This window comes from Spea bombifrons, chromosome 5, assembly GCF_027358695.1.
Source record: "Spea bombifrons isolate aSpeBom1 chromosome 5, aSpeBom1.2.pri, whole genome shotgun sequence".
NCBI lineage: Eukaryota > Metazoa > Chordata > Amphibia > Anura > Pelobatidae > Spea > Spea bombifrons.
This window is the reverse complement of record NC_071091.1, coordinates 6,970,478-6,993,065: the sequence shown is the minus strand read 5'-3', so window position 1 is coordinate 6,993,065 and position 22,588 is coordinate 6,970,478. Positions and strand designations below refer to the sequence as shown.

Here is a 22,588-nt window from a genome sequence, read left to right as displayed (position 1 = left end):
CATAGTACTAAATTAATTTTAACCCACAATAAACCCATAAAAAATACGTACAGCAGTATTGTAAGTTAAAAAAAATATATATATTGATATAAAAATAATAATAATTGAGGGATACTGATATAAAAGGGATTTAAATAACCCTGCGCTGCACAGGGCCTGATTAGGGTTCTAAAAACAAATTAAAAAACACAGAAATTGATAACGCCATTTTGGAATACACCATACGGTAAGATCCAATTTGAATCAGACTGGAAATCAAATCACATTTGTACAATGAACTCAAGGCATTCGTTTGAAAATATTTCTAAGTGGCTACATCTGAAACAAATCCACAGGATTTACGCCCAGACCGCAGTTGCATTTTCGGACAGACTTGTCTATTTTTATAGCTTTACTACGGCACATTAGACAATTATTCCACAAAAAAGGGAAATATTAAAGCAGAAACTAACATGCAAAATTTCACAGCACAAACAAACTATTGTAATTTGAATATCGTTCTCACCTTTGTTAAAGGCTGACCAAGGTCACCTTCTACAGCCTGAAATAGTACATAGCAGAATATAGCTGCCGGAAAAATCAACCAATTCAACTCACCAAGTTTTCTTACAGGGGAAAAGTAGGCTCTTTAACCCCGTAAGGACAATGGGTCATCCTAAAACTCATTAAATGCATTGTGAGCCCATACATGTACAGGCTTTGTCCTGAAGGGGTTAAAATGCATAGTTTAGCCTGAGTTTCATCCCTTCCCAATTCTCAGGTTGTCTTTACTACTTTTTGAGGCTTTGCTAACAAAAAGTTATCAAATGCTGAAGGAAAAAAAACAAAAAATGTTACAAATCTGGCAGCCACTTGCTCTGCCTGACAGCAATCCAGGACGGAATAATTAGCGTTCAAGATAAGGTTGGGGGTCTAAAAATATTGTATAGCGAAACCGATTCCTTATTATCCCATGGACATATCTTAAACTTATAAAACTCAAAAAGGGCAGAAACAAATTAAAAAAATTGTGAATGAAAAAAATTGTTGGAGCCGTCTGGCATTCTCCTTTCTGTGAAAAAAATTTAAATTAAGTACAAAAGGACATAAAAAATAAATGCTCAAATACAACAGCGACAATTCCAAAAGTGCTTTTTGTTTTTAAGTTTTATGCGAACACAGAGACACAAGAACATTTTTACCTTTATATATCTATATACAAGAAGAAACATGTTTAGGAGTGCAGGGCTTTCCAGTCTGAGAGTTCATGTTTAGCAGGCTAGTAGGGAACTTTTATATTTAAGTTCTAAGGGACAAAAAAAGCTGAGGTTGGTTCTACAAACTGGCGATTTAGAGTAGGCTCAATAAATCCTGGGTTGGCAGCAAGTATATATTACACATTTCCAAATACTAGCACACCTGGGAGTCCCTATAGTTATGGTTTTGCCGCAGGTAGAAGATGTACGTACAATACAATCGTACACTGGAGCGATATTTGGAGAGGCCATGCCATAAATTAAATTCTACAAATTCTACAGGAGAGATACCATGTTTAATAAATGCCCACCTAATCAGAAAATGGACTCAACCATCATTTAGTATGAAGTAATGTGTTTGTCATTGTAGAGATAAACTACATGAAACACCTTTTCAAGAACAACTAAGGCGAGAACACATGAAACGTTAAATGTTAACAAAATGAGTTCCCTCAATATCTATTAGGAATGTTAAATAAATAAATATATAAAAAAAATCATTTGGTGGGCACCGCAAACCAATGAACGCACAAAACTACAATATAAATGGCGGGCTGGACGGAAGAAAATATATGTAACAGTGTTAAGTAATCCAGTTTTAAGTTTTGGTCATAAAAAAACAAAAACAAAAAAAAAACAGAATTTGATTAAATATCATTGCCTCAATAAATGCAGGAGAACTATTATTTTTAGGTCAAGTGCATGAAATTACCCATCCTCCGTCAGTAGTGGAAATACCAAAAATACATTTGATCGCGAGGCACTGTGACATTAAATGATCTCGTAGACCAGTTTTCAGTACACTTAACAATAATATCCCTGAGGAGAAAGGTCTACTTTCAAAGTTTTAGCATTTATTTACGAGTAAACACTTAGCAACACCAAACGAAAAGGCTTTCCCTACAAACGGATGTTGACTAGGTGATGTCCACTACCTGCCAAGAAACCGTGTGCATTATACGGTATACATAATAACCATTTTACATATAAAAAAAAAAAAGACAGAAATAAATAAAAGCAAAAACAAAAAGTTAACTGAAACAATAAATGGAACAAAATCATACAAATGACACCTAGAAGACGTTTTTATGAATAGACTTGACGTGCGAGGATGTGAAAGGGGCAAATAAAAACCAAGCCAGAAAAAAATACTCCACCCATTTTTACTCCTTGAATTTAAGGATTAGAATAAGAAAACAAATAAAAATTTTTAAAAGAACACGAGTTTGGATACAATAGCCGACAACCAATTTTCTTTATAAAATTGAATACACACAAATTTTTTTTTTTTGTTCAAAATTAAAGTCCATCTGGGTAAAGACATTCTAGTGGAACCTTAATTTAAAAAGCTTAGTTTTCAATATGTACAGTTAACGTGAAACGCATTGTCCATCAATGTTCTAACGCATGATAATAAGTGAATACAGATAATGGTTGCACTAGATCTTTCAGGAAGGCCATCTTTTAAATGTTTGCTAAGTTAAAGAAAAGGGTACCGCTGTTTCCCTATTTTTCTTTAAAAACACTCACAAAAAAAGAAAAAAATAGAAAAAAATGAAAATAACCAAAATATAAGATAACTAAATAAAAAGGCATTAAACAGATCACTTAGGAAGAGGTAACATTATTACAGAAGTGTAATTTGGAGCAATTAAGATTAGAATGGACCTTAAAAACCTACTCAGCCAAACTGGTATTCTTTATGACCCGTCTAGCTGAGTAGACTGTTTGTACATGTCGTATAGTAATTAGGTAACAGGAACGATTGTTTAATTAAAAGAAAAGAGGTGGCTCAAGAATACAAGAAATTAAAATTCTTGAGAAATATAATCTCAGAGAGTTCCTTAAAGTACTTTAAAGACTGAAACGGTAATAATCGATGGGGCAAACCTAGCAAAGAATATTCCCATCTCAAGCGCTAGTGAGACCTATCGTAAAGACATTATGTTAACATTTTCAGGTGTCTTCTTTGAAGTGTTTTTCATTTCATCCCTTCCTAAACCAAGATGACAGAGGACATGGTACATAAGCAAAGCAGTAACCGTCTCAAACAGCCTAACGGGTCTTAAATGGGTCTCTATAACTTAACGAGGCATGTAGATCAACATGCATATAGAACTAATTCTCGTATAGCTAATGTTCATAAGTAAACGGCCTGGCTTATCAGTAGGGAAGTGCTAAAACCGGTAAAGGAAGAGCATCAATCACTTAATCCCCCATTTGTTAATAGATCTGTCTCTCAAAAGGGAAGCGTTGGCTCAAGTGAGGTTTGCCTCATGCCCGATGACCACCGGCGCCCACCTTCACTACTCACTGAGTTTCGATGCGCATTGACCTGATAAACAATCCTGACCACTGCTACTAACCCAGCGGAGTTACTGATCGCATCTCAATGAGGTGCCCTAGACACAAACTTGTGATTTGGAGCAGACTTCTGCCTAAAACAGAAAAAAGAAAAAGTCTACTGAAATACAGCCTCCCTGGATATTACATTTACCTTTTAAAATGTAACACCGTGATTTTTTTTTTATATTAAAAAAAAAAACAGCTTTACCAAGAATGTGCATGTTTTAGACAAGGACTAGCTGCTTATAAAGAGATAAACGCACCATTGAAGCAGTACTGCTATAACAAGACGTTGCCTACAAAGCCACACTTGGCTAAACACCTGAAATAAACAGAAGAGGTACTTGTTACCTGACCTACATTAATCAGGGTGATCCATTGCCAAAAAGAGGTACCTTTAAATAAACTCTACATGCTCTAGATTATAAATCCATAGTAATAAGAGCAGGGTATTAGTTGGGCTGTTGAAACAATATCTTGAGAGGCTGATACGTTCTTCTCAAGATCATTGTGTGGAGTTCCGAGGGAATATTCCAAAGACCGCCCAACAAGTTAAAATATGCACTATTTACATAACTTTCCTCTTAACTGACTTTCCCGTACAAAACCTACAGGATATGAATACAATGCTTTGGGAAGTTTGTTTGTAAATCAGTTTATTTTTTTTTTTAAAGCTACCTACGATATATAGATCAGAAACAACACTATATACAAATATTAAGCAACGACCTTCGGCAGAATTAAAGGGCTGCTCGTCAAGAAACCACTTGAATCCACAACCAAAAAAAGCTAACAAAGCGATCCAAAATGTTGCATGGTAAAAGAAGCAGGGAGAACGAAAGCATCGAGATGATACGCATTTATAAATATATATATATATTTTTTTATAAAAGCTATTCTAGAATGTGCCACTTGCTAAGCCTTGCGTTTCGATAATTAACTCAACTGTCATTTGTTTTGCACACAGCTCTGAAGATAAGTGTAACCATTATCAGGTATTCTTAATGATAAAAATCCTTTTTTTCTATCATGTATTAAACTCAAGTTTTGCAGTCTCTGTTCACGCAGAGTCAGCCTAACATGCAAGATACATATGTAAGGACAGAAATAATATTAAAAAAAGGACAGTTTGTGGTTGTCGCCCAAAGTTTCTGTAACACTGGGATTAGTCTTTGTCCGAAAAAAGAAAAGAAAAAAAAAACAGGCGTCTGATCAGTTATTTTCTTGACAGTCTTCAGGAAATCCAAAAACGCAAATTCAAAATCTTGTATTCATCTTTTTTTCCTGGAGAACAGCGGTCATCTCAGCTTCCGTGTTAATAAATCGCATTATTCCCCAACCAGTGACACATTGATGTGTGACAAATCTATCATATGTCTGAAAGAATTTAGACAAAACAGTTAATAGGTATTTTTACTGTGAGGAACTATTGGGGGGGTGACTCAAAAGGCAAAAATCACAATTTGATAGTCCAACAGAGAAAGTACAGGTCACCAACATACATTATGTTCAGTACATATTTGTGATACTCCATTGTGTAACCTTGTAAAACAAAGCTGGGAGCATGCAGTCAAGCTGTAGTTGCAACTTCAATATACATTATGACGAACCAGCGTTGGCAACTCTCCTTTGGCAAGGTTCAAGCCGTTCCTACATAATGCATAATTCAACAGGTGAGGGGACCTTTGAGAAAGCTCACCAAGTTAGCTAAAAAAATATCCAATTTATTAAGATATTATGCAATATTATCAACCGTGCTATAGAAGCAACTAAGTAGAGTTGGTTCTCCAAAATGTGTAGTGAAGGCCAAGAAGCGACTGCAAACTCCCGCTTTAGTGGCAAAACTCTAAAGTGTTGCGTCAGCCCAGTTTGAGGATTTTCATATCAGTAAATTCTATAAGGGTCTTGAAGCCCCTTTCTGGGAGTGGAAACTCTCAGCGACCCGACCTCAAACAGTGGAGAGTTCCATCCATTGCCTACTAAACAAAGCACTCCTCCTTTCATGGAGTCCGTGGACTATACTAAACAAAACGTAGCATTGAAAACTCCACGCGATGATAGAGAATGCAATAAGGTAGTAAAAAAAAAGCACTATTTATGAAACAGATTTATGGTGCTTACTGTAAGAAGGACAAATAACAGTTTACTGAACCTTTAAAAGATAATTATAAAATCTACCTACAACTTTACATATCGAGGACTAATAAAGATTATCAGTGTAGATAATGTAACAGAATATGCTGCCGGTTAAAAAGAATAATCAAATGTGAGTAGGTTCAAGTATTTGAAAGGGAAACCCGTTTACTTTTTATAAAGCTATTCTTTTAAGGCAAAAAATGGGCAACGTTGTACAAATACTGTGCGTATACGTGATAATGTTCAGATCTAAACAGAAGATCCACCAAGTTAGACTCGCACAAGATTTCAATTGTCAGAAAAATGTATAAAACAATGCATTGAATATTTCTCAGTACCTGTGGAACTTCTGTTGGAACGCAGAGGCGTGATGCGGTTCTTTAAAAGTCGCTATGGCCTTCCGTTCATGTGGAAACATCTGGAAACTCTGCAATGAGACAGAATAGCAGTGTGTTGTTACAACATCCTTCTGTAAGCCTGAAACACAAGCTTCTGATTTTTCAGCCAGTCTAATCGACAGTGAATGTCGAGAAGTAGGTGGTCTTCAGTAGACGTAGAATGCGGTGCTTTCCTATAGGCAAATATTTATGGGAAGACAGATGGATATTATTGTATAAAGTGTGTGTAAGCCACAAGAGTGATGGCAGTCCTATGTTCTGAATGATTTATACCCCTATCCATGTCACAACTACCAATTTTGGACTATTTGATTCTTATTTCTTCCTCACCCGCATACTAAGCCTGGCCTTTAAAGCCTTTTAGTGTAACTTGGAACAAAATTCAAGAAAAAGAATGCCGATTGCCTTTGTACACAAGGGTGCCTGGGATTTAAATTTAGTTTCTGTATTCTAGAGCCCCGGTTCAAAGAAAGCTAACTTTGCACCCCTCTATTCCTGAGAAACAACACGGCGGCTTATTAACAGTAAACATTAATATAAAAATAAAAATGGAAAATAAAATGAAACTAAAGGTCATTGATGATAATTATGAAAAGCGAAGCATGGATTGCTTTGGGATTTCATGGCCATGCTTAAGTGTAGAGATATCATATAGTAAACGACAATACATTTAAGATATTGTTTGATATGTATCCATCGATTGTAGCAAACAGAATGACCTATAGATATATAGGAAAAGATTGTAACCGTCATATAAAAAGGTGTGTAAGATATTGACAAGAACATTCACGGTGAACAGCGGTTTTATAGTTGGCGCTTCATTAAAACTTTATTAAAGGCTGGACCCACCGGTTCTCTGAATAGTACATTCAATAAATCTTTAATTATCGAATAAGAAGAAGAACAAGCGCTTGAAAAAGCATGAAAGTAGAACCACGAAGAATGTTAAAGTGGATCTGTCTTTTACACCAGTGGAACGGCCAATACATTTGGCTAGGTTGGCTTAATGAAATTAAAAAAAAAAAAAATAATGCTTAAAAAAAGGTATATATTTCAACCTACCTGCAATGCATTTAGCTCCCTATGCTACTCCTCGGGCACTAGTTGGGGGCAAAAAACAGCTTATTTGTGAAATAACACCGGTCGGGTTGCAGTTATCCATCTGGCCTATACAGTGCTTCTGATGGCTTGTAGCCCAACAATGTTTGTGTAATTTGACCAATACCTCTTTGGGACCCACACCCCTGAGCGGCTCTTATCTAGGAGCGCAGAATGTTTGCTGGGTATGAGGGTATCGCAGGGTTCCACAGCCCCAAAAGTCACAATAATGTGCATAGAAACAGCAGCGATGGCTTTAAAAAAATGATTTGTACATAATTTTATCGTGTATGTGATGTTAGCGACCTATTGATAGCTAAATAACCAAGTCACATTGGCCTTCATAAAGCTAAGCGCACATTTACAAAAAGTCTCTCCGGCTATCAGAAATGATGAAAGCGTTATTTTGTTAATTTGTTTATTTTTAAACTGACATCCCCTTCTAAATACAATCTGAAACATTAACAACATGGCGGTTTAAGGATAACATGTGGTCTTTCATAGTGATCGGCAGACAGTCTCTTAGACGCTACACTGATCACACTTTTTTTGTAACGTTAATTCGATTTAATATATAACCTTACTGTGTTTGAACCAGTGCCAACCCATATGAAATAAGCGACAGCTGTATTTGATAACTTGAGGTTCAAGGATTTTTTTTATATATTTTATATTATATATAAATAAAGGAAATGGGGAAAAATGTTTTGTACAATATTGCGCGTCTGTATATAAAAAAAAATTTATAAAAACCTTCGGAGGGATTGTCTGAGATACCATCAGAGAACGTCCCATTTATTTCTTGTGTAATAAAAATACTGAGATTTGCTTGAGACAGGCAACCTTATTTATTATACAGCAAATGACAAACCATTATCACCAGTTACATAGTGTACAACATTAGCGAACAATAATTACGTTAAGGTCAACAATGGTAAGTTGCAGAACGTTATTACAATGCGTTCCATTCGGGGAGCGGTTGGTACATTTCACAGCGTGGGTGATGGGGCTCCGCACTTAGACTTACACGGATCATCGATTATTTGGGTTACACAAAAAAGATACATATAACTGCTAACGACATAATTGCTGCACTTCTGATTTTTTTCCCAAAACTACTGTCCAAACTTAAGAAAAAAAATACTACTTTTGGTTCAACATGACCAGTGAGAAAATGCTTGAAATGCTACATTAATAAGAAAAGGATGCTTTCATTGAAATAGATATCAATATCCCACTACAAAGTGCTCGAGGCAGACCTTTTGAGGGCAATAAGTGCAAATGGAGGTAGAAACTCAGAGGTATCTTTTGGACCTCATGTTTATAAGCAGGGATATACCGAACAAAATTCAGGATGGCTGGCAAGATGTTACTGCTCTGGTTTACTTGAGACCATCTTGGCATAATAAAAACTCTAGTATCAAGTAAAAAAAAAAAGTGGTAAACTCCAAACTAAACCCCACAGCAGCATGAATACATACGAGGGATTTTAGAACTGTCATTTTTATTACACTTGTAAAAACCCAAACCATCCAATGTGCATTAATATACTTATTTGGAGATGGGAACGACCCTTTAAACCCAAGCAGTAAACAAACATCTTAAGTGCATAGGAGGGCAAGCAAAAACTGGCTTTATGTGCTTTTTGACAAAAGTTAGTAAGTAATCCTCACAAGAACATTCGGTCGACATGCCTCGGGAGGAACTAATTCTGAGAATTCTCTGTACGTATTATCCTCCAGCCTCCTGTCAAATTCATAAAAAATATTACCATTTATCCATGATAACGTACAACAGTATTCACTAGAAAATAACGCACATAGAAGTGTCCTACAATGTATCACCATCCTTAAGTTATATTCAAACGCTGCCGTTCAAAAGTTCGGGGTGACTTAGAAATGTGTTTGAAAGAAAAGCAAATTTTGTCCATTAAAACATGAAGTGGTTTAGAAATACAGGGCCTATTCATAGGCGTACAGAGGCCCTTTATCACTCCCATCACTCCTGTGTTCCAATGGCCCTTTATCACTCCCATCACTCCTGTGTTCCAATGGCCCTTTATCACTCCCATCACTCCTGTGTTCCAATGGCCCTTTATCAATCCCATCACTCCTGTGTTCCAATGGCCCTTTATCACTCCCATCACTCCTGTGTTCCAATGGCCCTTTATCACTCCCATCACTCCTGTGTTCCAATGGCCCTTTATCACTCCCATCACTCCTGTGTTCCAATGGCCCTTTATCACTCCCATCACTCCTGTGTTCCAATGGCCCAATATCACTCCTATCACTCCTGTGTTCCAACGGCACGTTGTGTTCGCTGATCCAAAGGTTACGTTTAAAAGGCTAATTGACGAGAAAACCCTTTTTCAATTATGTTACAGCCAGAAATGTACTTGTTTTTCACAAAGACAGCTAAGTGACCCCAAACTTTTGAACGGTAGCATGTGCATGTGTCACCACCTTATTTACAAATTGGAAGAATATAATAGAATATCTGCTCCAAGCTTCCCAAGTTCTATAATACTGCTATGGGGTGATAGCAGAATCACTGAACGCAATCTGATATTAACACATCTTTCCTATTATAGGAACCCAGACTGCCAAAACACATTTGTGAGAATTCATGTTATATCAGCCTAAAAAAGGTATCAACCCCATGACTGTAATACAAGAGTTAAAAAAAAAAAAAAAAAAAAAAAAAAAAGAAGAAAGCAGCTTAGTATATACAACCAATAATAATCAGCTGCTATGGCGACCGTCTCTGAGAAACTGCCCTGAGTTTGTTTGGGGTGCTGTAATCATCAACCCAATTTGGGTAAAAAACACAGGCATATCATAGCATCCCCCGTACGAGAGGAACGTGGAGTCACCCCAGTCGTACGCTTAAGCGAGGAACACTAATACAGGATAAATATTTGAGAACCAAAGAAAAATTTGTTTTCAAGGGAGTTTAAAAGCCAGTCCTCATTTTATATCATGCTTCTGCTTTAGAACTACTGTAAACATATAATATATATTTATATTGATAAATTATATATGATAAATATTATATATAAATAAATACATGATGGCAGGCTGAGAATGGCATATTGTAATGTTCCTGTTACGACTTAGTGTGGATAACGGCAACGCTCTGAAACGTATATAATTCTGCAATGATTGAGTTCAGACACTATGTGGTTAATTTAGTTGATTAAACATTGTATGGCTGGTCAGATCCCTAGACCGGGAAGCCACACTCTTTATATAATAAAGTTTGTATCGTTCCATCTCAGATCAGCTTCATTCCAGAATCGAACCCATCCTACGTATGAGGACTGCCTCCAATAAAACATATCGGATTATTCTGTTCGGTTATATGGAAGGGAAAGTCGTGAATCTCAGGGCAGTTTCTAGGCAGACCGCCTGCCCTAGCAGGGGTAAAACATTTATAAATGGCCGCCGGCTCGAAGAGCGACTTATGACAATTTAATTAGGACGCCCCTGATCCATATCAATCCAAAGAAATTAGTATCAGGGTAATTGCTATCTAACTCATTTGACATCTCTTTGCAATTAATTCTAAGAAGATTAAGCACTTCAGTTACTTTACACTCCACATACTTCTCGTCGGGGGTAAGACGAAAACGGAGCGCCGAGGCACCCTGATCTCTCGCATTACCCCATTAGGTATGATGTCAACGCTCCTTTTAATGGATTCCATTTTTAATACCCTGCAATTACACGCTAACTAGTTCTGTGCGTGATTAAAAAGATATCATTTCATCCTTTATCAGGTAAATTGATGCAAAACAGCTTCATTTTGGGAACTAAATTGCAACAGCCAGCTTGGTTTTCCGACAAATTGGGTTGTAAGCTTCCCCCAGCTGCGGGGAGATCGCGCCGACCGCGGGCAGCTGACTAATCACGGCAACGCTAAGTGCGATTTCACACACGGCCTGGATCATAGGACTCCTACATGTCAAACTCAATTTGAGTTAAACCGTCAAGAACGGCAGGGAAATGGCATTATAAACACTGCGCTGTAATGTAAGAGGGATGCCGCGGTGCGGGGGTGGGGGCAAGAAATGCATTCATTATATTAGCAAGATCAGCTCTTACGGGGTATAAAACTATGCAAATCTAGAGATTGTGTTTACACTAAAAATGGCGCGTTTAATATTTAAAGGGGGTCGGGTGCCATCGGTTTTTAGCATAACGAATACCTAATCAATACCTGCCCTGAAGTTGAGCTCCCTGAACCAGAAACATACAGCACCTAAACACGGGAGAGATCGCTTAATGAGGATAGAAACTATAAAAGTAAAGACTCAAACCTTAATCGGTCGTTGGTCTCGCCTTAGATTCAGAAGCCATACGCCTATCCCATGCTGGTTTGAACACACTCACAGTACAAGCTTCTAACACTTCTCCTGGGAGGCTGTTCCATTTATCTACCACCTCCTCCGTAAAGAAAACCTTACATACATTAACCATGCGGACTTCGAGAACAGGACATCAGGTGGAGTTTTATTACAATTAGATTGCGGATTTTAACTTGTTAACGTGCTTATGCAGGTTTATTGAATCTTACGGACCTGAAGACTACGGGATCTGGAGAAAGTAGAACGTTAAAATGTAAACGCGGGTGTAAAATTATCAATTAAGTCCGTTTATTCTTATTGCCCGTACAACAATCTTTACAGGGAACTTGCATTTTTCTTTTCTATTTATGGGCAGAAAAACAGAATACAATGAGATCAGCATTTGTTAACTGAAATTTATATTTAAAAAAATCTTAAAATCTTAAAATTGTATTTTATTATAATAAAATAGTTTCATGTGAAAAAAGACGGTTAAGGATGATAATTTTTCCTGTGGGTCACCAAACACTGCTGTCTTAACGATCATTAAACGTGTTATTCAAAGTGTTGGAATTAGAAATGTTATTTTTTTTAATTTTATTTATTAAATGCGGAGGTTTGAATTTTCTCTTTTGGTACTCAATCCTCTGAGTGCCATATTTATAAAGCAAGGCAGGGATATGTCATTACTCGCCCTCTAGTACGGAAATAGTCAAAAGTTACTAGAAGTCAAATTCTACGCATGGATCAGTGAACGCAGATAGATGCAACCAGTGCCTTATTGCAACAGGCAAAAAAAGGCTAGAAAAACTGACCAAAAAAATCCTGCAAAGTATTTTTAAGTTTGGAAGATTAGGGAAATAAAATACTGCACAAGTGTCATCAAAAGCAAAAAAAAAAAAACCAACAAAAAACAAGGGTGTGGAATGTTCTTATTAAATGTAGAAGGATGCCTCTGTGACTGCGGCTGGGGATGATGGGAGCTCCAGACCAATGTTCATTAAAGCAGTGTATCTTTATAAGACATGGGTGTGTAACCATCTTTAAATCATTGGATTACTACTTGTTCTTTAAATGGGATCGGCATTGTTCTGTGAAAACTGATCGGTCAAAGCTCTGTTCATTTGGATGGAGGATCAGAGATCAAGGACAGGGCGCCACAAAACGGACAGCAATGTTTCCTAAGCAATTTAATTAAAAAATGTATTTAATTTTCAATTTTTAAATAAGATGTTCTTTTTTTTTATGTAGAATAAAACTACAGGAGTCATTGCTGTCATAGGAACTAGAAGTTATATATTACACTCAAACGGGGTGGCTCAGGAAGCTTCATCCAGAAGGAACGAGGCTATAAACGTATCAATTCTCATTTAAACAAATCCCTTTTAAAGAGGGCAGATCCTTTCCAGCACATTAGCATTTCTGCCATTCTGGTGATCCTACATCACATGCCAAGGTTAAGGATATCACTACCAAGCCTTTAACGGCAATTTACCCTCAACAAAATAATATCCGATTAACCAGTTAGTTGCATGGGAACAATAAGCAGGGTTAAATGTTTCAACAGTAATCACAGGGCAACATATCTACAAGTGATGAGGGTAAAAACCCCGGGTGAAAAGAAAAAAACATTAACACGCAAGATAGTAGGAAATTAACCTTAAAATTACTTTGCAGAGTAACATTTAAAAAAATAAAAATAAATACTGAACCTTATGAGATTATTCTACTTGTTAAACTTACTTTATGGGCATCTGCCTTTGGGAGTCGAGAAAGACGTGCTATGGAAGTACACAGATTGAGTTACTAAATTGTTCTCCAAGACAAAAATATTAAATAAAATGGTTTTTGCACTAAAGATAACAGACTAGTCACTAAAAAAGGTGTCCCACGGGGCATATCCTAAATAAATATATATTAAATAGTAAGAAACAGAAAACACACAAGTTGCTTCAAAAAAATTAGCCAGACATAAGGTAAGGTGCCTTACCCACTGTGACATTGTTTTTCAAATATATACACATATATATACACACACACACTGGAATATGCAATGACTTAAGTTAAATTAAGAAAATAAACTTTAGATAGAAGTACACATCCAATACTCAAACATCGGTTTGAACCCCAGTGCGTTATTAAAAGTTACGCAGTTAGTAAAACGGTATAATAGAGAAAGAAACACAGATTATCGTGGTACCGGCCGGTATAAGTATTGGGAGGAAACAAATTACCACCCCAAGTATACTGGGTCAACCTGGAGAACGATCATGTTCGGTGAGAAGCGCAAAGATTGGCAAATATTCCATAAATCAGTATGCCGTGATCTCAGACATTAGCATGTAACCACTGGGCTGTGCTAAAGATCCATAGGAAGCAATGCATAGATGTTAACCCTGCAGGCACAGCATTCTCATTATGACGGCACAAAAAAAATAAAAAATAAAAAAATAATTCAAACAATTTTCTATACAAGTAACCATTTCCCTTACTTTCTGAGTACACTTCCAGCCCGCATCCCACAAGGTGTGTACCCTAGTGACAAGTAGTCATTTGCCGGCACAAAAGCCAAATACAAACTTTCTACATATGGTCCAAAACATATTTAGACCTTGTAGACATGTCTATCAACAAACGGGTTAATGTCCTGCGAGGAATAAGATTTCACTTTTATCAGTCGGAGAAACCAAGACTAAGAAAGAAAACCTCGAACAGCTCGGCCCCAGATGGACATCACAAGCACTTCGAGAAGCTAGCTGGGCCTTACGTAGAGGGGGAAATCTCTGGAAGAACTGCCGAGCATTTCACGGCTACCATTTGATTGCACCCTATGACACACGTTCTCTAGGAGCTAAACTTAATTTGGGATTGTTCAGTAAACCAGGAGTTTGTGGGAGATGTAAACATTTCAACTACATGATATCCCTTGCATTATCTATGCATCCTGCAGGGTCATCGGAGCCCTACTTGCAGGAAAAGTTCAACCGGGTTGGACTGAAAAGTTCAACTCATCTGTACATTCTGTTTCGATAATGGACCCGAGTTTAAGGGCCTGAAATGGGAAATATTTACATTTAAACCTAATATATTTTAATTAAATCAATTAAAGCTCCAGTCATTCATAATTAACTGACCTCTTTTTGAAGAATATACCTTTAAAACTGGTTTCTTATGTCCACCAGCATTGTCTGCTTGAAGACGGCGATTTTTTTGCCAACACCAAGACTGGTATAGGAAACGTTAACTAGATCTCTGGGAGCCAAAACAAGCAGAAGCAACTGGAGATCATTCTTTCAGTAGCCAAGATAACAGTCAAAGACTTACTCATAAGTTATTACATAACTAAACAAACACAGCTTTGGTTTTCTATTAAAGATGTCATTTTAAAAGCATATGGGATCTAGAAATAATAATAAAAAAAATTAAACATTTTGGGCCAAGTACAATATAAAGTGGTTTGCTAGTGACCTCTTCACCTCTAAAACAAAAGGCCATTTCTCACTACTACGCTCTCTCATACTCTTGGACCTCCCACTAGCGTTTGACAGTTCTTTCCTGGCTCCCTTCGGTGTCCCCTTCACTGGAACTTCTTCCTCTTCCCTATCTGTTGGTGTTCCTCAGATGTTGGGCCTCTACTCTTCTACCGCTACAGCTCTTCCCTTGGACAACTCATATCTCCCTTTGGCTTCCAATACCGCCTATATGATGACAACAGCCTAATCTACATTTCCTCTCCTGACCTTTCACCCTCTCCGACACACCGATTGTCCTTCTGGAATTGCATCATGGACGGCGTTGCACCAACATTTCAAAGACTGAGCTTATGGTTATCCTGCCATGCCCTCTGTCTACAACGCCAGACATCTCTCCAACTGTTGGCAACTTAACCAACACACCAAGTTTGCTGCCTTGGTGACAATCGCCTTCATCCCTCACATTCAGGCTCTCACCAAATCTCATTGCCTTAACCTGACAAACATCTCCCGAATTTGTCCATCCAAGAAACAACCAAAATATTACCCTACTTGGTAGCGATATGTCTGGATTATTGTAACTCCCTACTAACTTGTCTCCCCATAGCCCCTCTCAAATACATTCTCAACGCTAGCTGGATTAATCTCTCTGTCACCATTCTTCATCTGCTGCTCCATTGTGCCAATTGCTGCATTGGCTCCCCATACTATCCAGAATGAAATTCAAACTCAGGATTTCACGCATGCTGTACCCCTCCTATGAAATTCGCAACCCTGTTCTGTGAGACTTTCTCCCTTGTACAAAAATGTAAAAAGCTCTCTGAAAACTCACCTCACCAAACTCAACAAGAAGCGTACAACCTTTCTTCCCAACACTCAGCCAGCATCCTAATCAGGCAATCTGAATGATCGACACCTCTACAGATAAACCCGTCTATCAACCCATCTCGGTTGCAGCAGTCCTTTCTTACTGTCCCACTTTCCTCTCAACCACCGACTAATTTGTAAACTTGCAAGAGCAGAGCCTTTTTTTAGTTTGCGATTTTAAAATTATTTTACTGACTTAGATATGGAATCTGCTGTTACGAATAAACGGATCTTTAATAGAAAGATAGATATTTTTGTCTGTATCTTTTGGGCAGCTCCCAAGATATGAAACTAACCACAGACAAGGTAACTTCAAACATTATTTCACAACAGTTCCTTACACGACACCGTTGAAGACAAGATTCTGAGGTGACCTACCTGAATCGGTCCTACTGACATCAGCAGGTTTTTCAGCTTGTGATCGCTGGTTGACGAAGAAAGCCCTTCAAGTGACACGACACACGGCTGAGGCGTGCACTCCACCACGCGGAGGTTTTGTTTGTTTGGCATCAAGCGTCCTCTGCCCATCTGTCCCACTACTCCTCTGCCTCTGCCACGCATAATGACCTGCCAACAGCGAAAGGTAGAATGTTAGCGAGTCCTTAATAATAAAAATATTTCCAAATTTAAGAAAAAATATAAACTTTACAAAAACCAATACAACCGTCTCGGCTCCTGCAAAGAAGATTTAGAAGTAACCATATATTACGCGGCACAGATACTACTACAGTTTCTACAACTGATAGAGACTGATGAGTAAGTGTGTGTCTCCAAATCGGTCTCCTAAAATGAGACAGGAATAAGGGCCCTTGAGACCTTAAGTTATTTGGAAAGCAATTTAATTTGGGTGTAATTAAAAAAAAAATTCAAGGAGAGTATTTAAGAATAGCGTCCGTTTAAACAAAAACGTAAAACATTTTCCAAACGCTACAGGACCTCATCTTAAATATCCATTGCAAAAACAAAAAGCATAAATATTGTTTAATTTCACAAAATTCCATTTAGATCAATAATGAAGCATATTTATTAAAACCTAGACTGTTATGATTAACGGTGTTTTCTGTACCTTGTTTGGCTGATGAACTCCCTGCACACTGTTTACGACTTGCGGGACAGCCGACTCCATGGCGTGGTGCTGCGGTCGTTGCTGTCCCTGAGCGTTATACGGATGGTGAAGGCCTCCTCTTCCCAGCGTCACTTTCCGAACGGACCCCAGCCTCGGCTGTTGAGGATGTCTCTGCTGGAACTGTTGTGGTCTTAGCGGAGGCTGCGGTCGGTGGGGCGACGGGGTCTGCTGGATGCCTTGGGATGAAGCTACGCAAACATTTTCGCCTTCCTGTAGGAAACAAGATGAGATTTTGCCTTTAAAACAAAGTAAAGCCTTTAGAACCCTTATTCGGTCACCTAACAAAATACTGTACGACTCCGAATACAGATACCTGTAGCCGGTCATAGTCCCAACATTTCCCGGCTTACCAACGACGATAAGACGACAAAGTGTAGGAAGGTGATGGGGGCATGTGTTTTAATTTTTGGATGTTTATATAAAGGCTCTTTAACATGCCATGATCCTTCAGAGAACATTGCTAGCGCCCACGGAAAGATTCCAGCGCATGCAGCAAGATCCCGGCGGCACAACATTAACTGCCAAAAAATTAATTTTGTAAATATCTGTAAGAATTAGGATGAATTATCGTGCAACAGGATGGATCCTCTGTTAAATTACAAAATAAAGCATTCTTCGGATTCATCATTTATGCCAGTTTATCATCAATAAATAATCACACTCTGGCCTTACACCGATACAGAATAGAGAGGCTCAAGGATGAAAGATTTTGGACACAAACTTGTCCATCCGTTGAAATAAGAAGCGTTCAAGTCATTCGATCAGGTTGTGCTCGCTGAGGGTAGACTTACTGGGAGAATGTGTCTAGAAACAAGGAGTTTCAGAGGTGATCACCCCAAAATATGCATTAAGAGATAACCTGGCTCCAAACGGAAAGCTGAAAATGCCGATACTAAACTCCGAAATCTAAAGAGATGATTGAAAAGATGAAGATCCACCTTGCTGACGTTAAGTCTTCCATGTGTTAAAGAAATAAAGATGTTTTCAATTGCTCACCGATCGGCATACTTAAGAGCCGTTATAGTTCACAATAAAAAGAGCTGTGACGCCAAGCTTTCAGTGGACGCGCCAAGCGTCCCGATACGATGTGCGCCATTGCTGTCACTTCCTTCCAATTTGAGAGATCAAATCTTATTTTTCTTCCCATACTTCGGAGAGAAGATCCTGCCATCTCACATTCAAAGCCGAGCAAACCGATTAATCCCTCTCAACAGAAATCGCATCTCTTGATTACGACGAGAAGACGTTAAGCGGTATTATTCTGAAGTGACAACACTTGACAAATTCCCCGACCGCTTCACTCAGCCTTTTGTGGCCCTGTTAGCTGGCGTTTACCCCGATGAAAAATTAATTTCCCTTATCTTCTTCTAAGCCCTGAAAACCAAATCCTCCAAACGGGCCACTCTTTCTGTAAAGGTATTATGAAAAGCTCGGAAAGATTAATTGCATGTCTTCAGGTGACATTAAATTAATTTCTGCGCTCGTGGCAGACACTCGATACGGCGTATTGAGAGGACAGATAACATTGTAAAGGTACACGGCGGGACGGAGGAGCCGCATCTTCTCAATACGGCTCTGATAAGGCCATCGTTGGCAGCAGCCCCGCTACCCATCCCGGATCTCGCAAATCTAGCGACACGCGGACCTAACGGCTCCGACAGCAGCCTCGCGATAAACACGTTTCCTTAACAGGCCACACTCCCTGAACTCTATTCTATCTTTAAGTTAATCGGAAGCCACTTTGATGATTGCTTCCAAAATGCCATCATGTTAGTTATTAAGGCGCCTTGGGAGATGCAGATGGAAGAAAAAAACAAAACTAAAAAGCTCTATTTTGCATACTTTACTATAAAAACATTTAGAGAGCGCGAGAGTGAATGAGTGTCAGTGAATACGGCCTCACGAATTTCGTACAAAAAACAGTTTTGCTTAGTTTTCGCCAAATATATTAAAATCCTGTAATTTGCAAATCCGAACGCACAAGTCTAAGCTTCAAACATTGACTTGGATACCAAACGCAGTCATGAAATGTTTAATGCATTAAAGGAGTTTACTTTTCATGAAATCTGTTATGTCTCCCTTATTCAAAAATTGTTTATAGGTGTTAAATAGGATTTCAATGATATAATATTGTAATTGTTAAAAAAAAAAAAAAAAAAAAAAAAAAAAAATTGTGTGAATAAGTCAGAATATGTATAGTAAGCTGTACATACGTATCTCAAGTTGAAACCAAGCAAAAGAAGCATTATGACTAAAACATGCACAATTCCAAAATACACATTCTCTGGGAAACAGATGGAGAAAATGTATTCAGATTGAATAGGGAAATTAATATTTAGCAGAAAAATGCTTCCAAAAACTGAAAAGGCCCCATAATGTGCCCAGTGGCCTTTACATTCGGAGAATATGCTCACTCAAGCAAAGGTAATATATTAATCCGAGAGACGGACCTGCGCGTGCTGGCCTTAAGGAACCAAATACCATGGGGGGGGGGTTTCTTTTGTCTGCAATGTGATTTTTTTTTTCCTGATCGGTAACAAACATTCAATCTTCAGTTGGTGCAAAAATCTGCCACATGGATATAAACGGAAAAATATTGTCACAAGAGATAAAAGAAAAAGAAAAGCCGTGTGCGTTCCCATCGGCCGATCCGATCAGTTGTCCTGGGAGGTTGAGTATCTCTACAAACATACGGGTGATCAATCTAAAACGTTTTGAGACTCCTTGACGAGCGCAATTAAAAGTCAATCTGTCTGTCTGTATGGCTTCACTCGGTTGGATTCAGCTGCTCCAGCGCTCAAACCTTTCACTGATCCCAACCACAAAAAACACTGGCGCAGATGCGTGCATCCCTGCTGATAAGTTTAACGGACAAAACACGCCGCATGGGAGACCAGAGGTGTTGACGTACCCTACCGAAACTTGACCCAGTTCCTTTCCCACAACCGAGAAGAAAGAAAATGGAAATGCAGCGACGGAAAACATTTTCTATTCCCATCACAGCTCATTGCCTCAGCCAACCCCCACCAAAAAACACACCTTTACCAGAGGCGGTGTATTCATTTGCTCTGAAGGGTACATAACCTACTATAATCTTTCCCAGCAGAGGTTAAGACAGCGAGGAAATGCAAACAAGTCTTCGGGGAAAAAATGGGCAGATTAGATGCGCCGAATGGTTCCTACCTACCGTCCGATTCTATGTTTCTATGTAACAAACCATATTCTTCCCGTTGAGCAGCGCATGGTTAGTCTCCTTAGGAGTTGCCTTCGTGTCAATTAACTACCAGAGGTTGAAAGTTAGGGCCTATGTGATGCACAGCAACAAGGGGTTTAACACTGCAAATTAATATCAAGAGCATAGTAAAGCTACTAAAATGTTGCTTTAGTGCACTGGGGAGGAAAAAAAATGCCTGGTTCTATAGTCATTAGTCACCGACATCTGATTCTAACACCATCCTTGTGATTTATGAACTTTGCAACATTGCAGAAGCCACAATTGTTCCAAATAGTTAAACATTGTGATATTGCGTAATGGGAAGAGACTTACCACTCCAGATATTTTAATCACGCGCACTTTAGGGACGATATGTGCCCCATCGCCGCTTCCACTGTTCGTCCTCTGCATTACTGTCCGTTTTGTGCCCGCGGGTCTTGGCCCCTGCGGCTTGCCCTGAACAGGGAGAACTTTCAAAGTTTGTTGGGTCCCTGACATCGCTGCTGAAGGAGCGGGCTGCGCATGTAGTACTTTCTGGGAGATGGTTTCAGTCACTACTCTGCTCTGCGCAACCGGTTTCATCATTTTCTTTTGTGGTCCGTGAGGTTGAGCGTTGCTTCCGGGGGTTTGGTTCATGGGGATGGGACCCTGCGGTACATGAGCAGGCAATGGCCCCGAATTCGGAGGAACCAGTCTATTTTTTACATTAGGCCGTGCCGGTGTGCCAGTGTGTGCCAGTATCGGGTTACTATTTGCCACCTGGGAGGGCTGTTTCTCCGGCTCGGTCTGGCCTGGGTGAGAAGCGGTGGGTATCTGCTGGGAAAGTCTTTCGAGAAGCTCCTTTTTTCTGGCTCCCGCCTGTAACTGGCGCCGCAGCTCCTTCCGTTTCAAAATCTCTTCTCTTAACCGCTTCTGCTCTTCTATTTTCAAACGATATTTCCTGGTCTCTTCATCTTCATCAGCGAACTGCAAGAAAAAAATAACTTAAAATCCTTCAGGTCGCTATTCTTCTTTCCATAATAATGCTTTTTAATTAATTTACAGCACCAACAGGCACAGATTTCTTTTTCGGCTCTCAACAAATATGGGTTAAGGTAAATATTGGGATACCAAAGGGCCCTTCTGTCACATCGGTTTATCTTGTTCTCTCTCCTGACAATCTAACAAAAGGTAGGGAGGTAAATGACCTGAGAAGGTCTGATTAGAAGTATTGATTTTTTCCTGAATTTTAAAGCCTGATCTCAAACTCATTTGTCACACAATAATTGGTTATAATGAACACCACAAGTCAAATGACTGACCTTGAACTCATGCACTCTTCCAGCAATCAAAATGATGTCAAGTGCAGAGCTGGAATATTAATCGTACACTAAAAAAAAAGCTTATTATTCTGCGTTCATGCCTTGTGTGGATCAAAATAATAAGCATCAAATAACCTTTGTTCGGTGCCCGCACTCCTAATAAGAAAAGACAGATGCACACCGTACTGTTCTAGAGTTATTAGAAAACAAGATTCCGGGTCAGTTGCTGTAAACACACAGAACCAGGCTGGAGAAAAGCCGTGATTCTCCAGTACATACAAGTTCTCAAAATATAAAAAAGGTCCCTTAAGTTTAAAACAAAGCAATGAGAACGTGCTTTTAGTCATGCTTTTCCAAATTTACTATATGCATTTTCCAGTAAACTTGGGGTATGGAAATTAACAGTAACACCGGCAGCAAAGGGGTATCTGGGTGACAGAAGGTTAGGGGAGAAGAAACAGACTTAGGTTGCCAGCCCCCAAGAAACCTAGTAATGTTACAAACGTGAAGGAAGAGTGAATAAATGTATAAATGCCCCGAGAAGGCTGCGCACCTGCTCTTCGACTTTGACTTCTTCCTTGGCCGTGCCGGTTGGCATCATAGGTGGATTGCCCACAGTCACAGTTCTTGCTCGAGGTGCGGTGGTACCTACTGGTTTGACCTGAGCAGCGGGCACAGATTCCGACCTTCTCTTGGCCATGTCCAAAGAGTGGGACGGCGCTATAGGTAACTCGCGCAAGTTACTTTTCCTTGCATGCTGTGCCTGTTGGTTTGGCCCCATTCCCATATTTTGACCTGGGGTATTCTGATAAAGAGATGGCACAAAAACAAGTTTATTTATGCATTTTAAAAAGGTGTTCTAACTCAGATGAACAAGGTAAGTGCAAAAATTATGACAGCTCTCTAAAATACTTCCCCTCTGTCACCTACTTTTAATTATACATACTCACTTCAGAGCATGAAGGTGTCAAGTCAATAATGAGGTAATAAGTAATACAAAGATTACTATGCCATAAGTAAATTCCAGCATACCAATGACAGTGAAATTC

General features: G+C 38.9%; 1 protein-coding gene across 2 annotated transcripts in view; it reads right to left on the bottom strand.

Annotated features, from left to right (window-relative positions):
- Positions 1–4,236: 4,236 nt before the first annotated feature.
- Positions 4,237–22,588, bottom strand: part of RBM33 (RNA binding motif protein 33) — a 39,404-nt gene continuing 21,052 nt past the window's right edge. For both annotated transcript variants that reach the window (XM_053466381.1, XM_053466382.1), the window contains exons 14-19: positions 22,093–22,344; positions 20,572–21,204; positions 16,965–17,234; positions 16,277–16,465; positions 6,056–6,144; positions 4,237–4,958 (exon numbers count right to left, since the gene is read on the bottom strand). In XM_053466381.1, the coding sequence (XP_053322356.1) occupies positions 4,910–4,958; positions 6,056–6,144; positions 16,277–16,465; positions 16,965–17,234; positions 20,572–21,204; positions 22,093–22,344 (1,482 nt within the window). In that variant the 3' untranslated portion in view covers positions 4,237–4,909. The remainder of the gene's footprint in view (positions 4,959–6,055; positions 6,145–16,276; positions 16,466–16,964; positions 17,235–20,571; positions 21,205–22,092; positions 22,345–22,588) is intronic.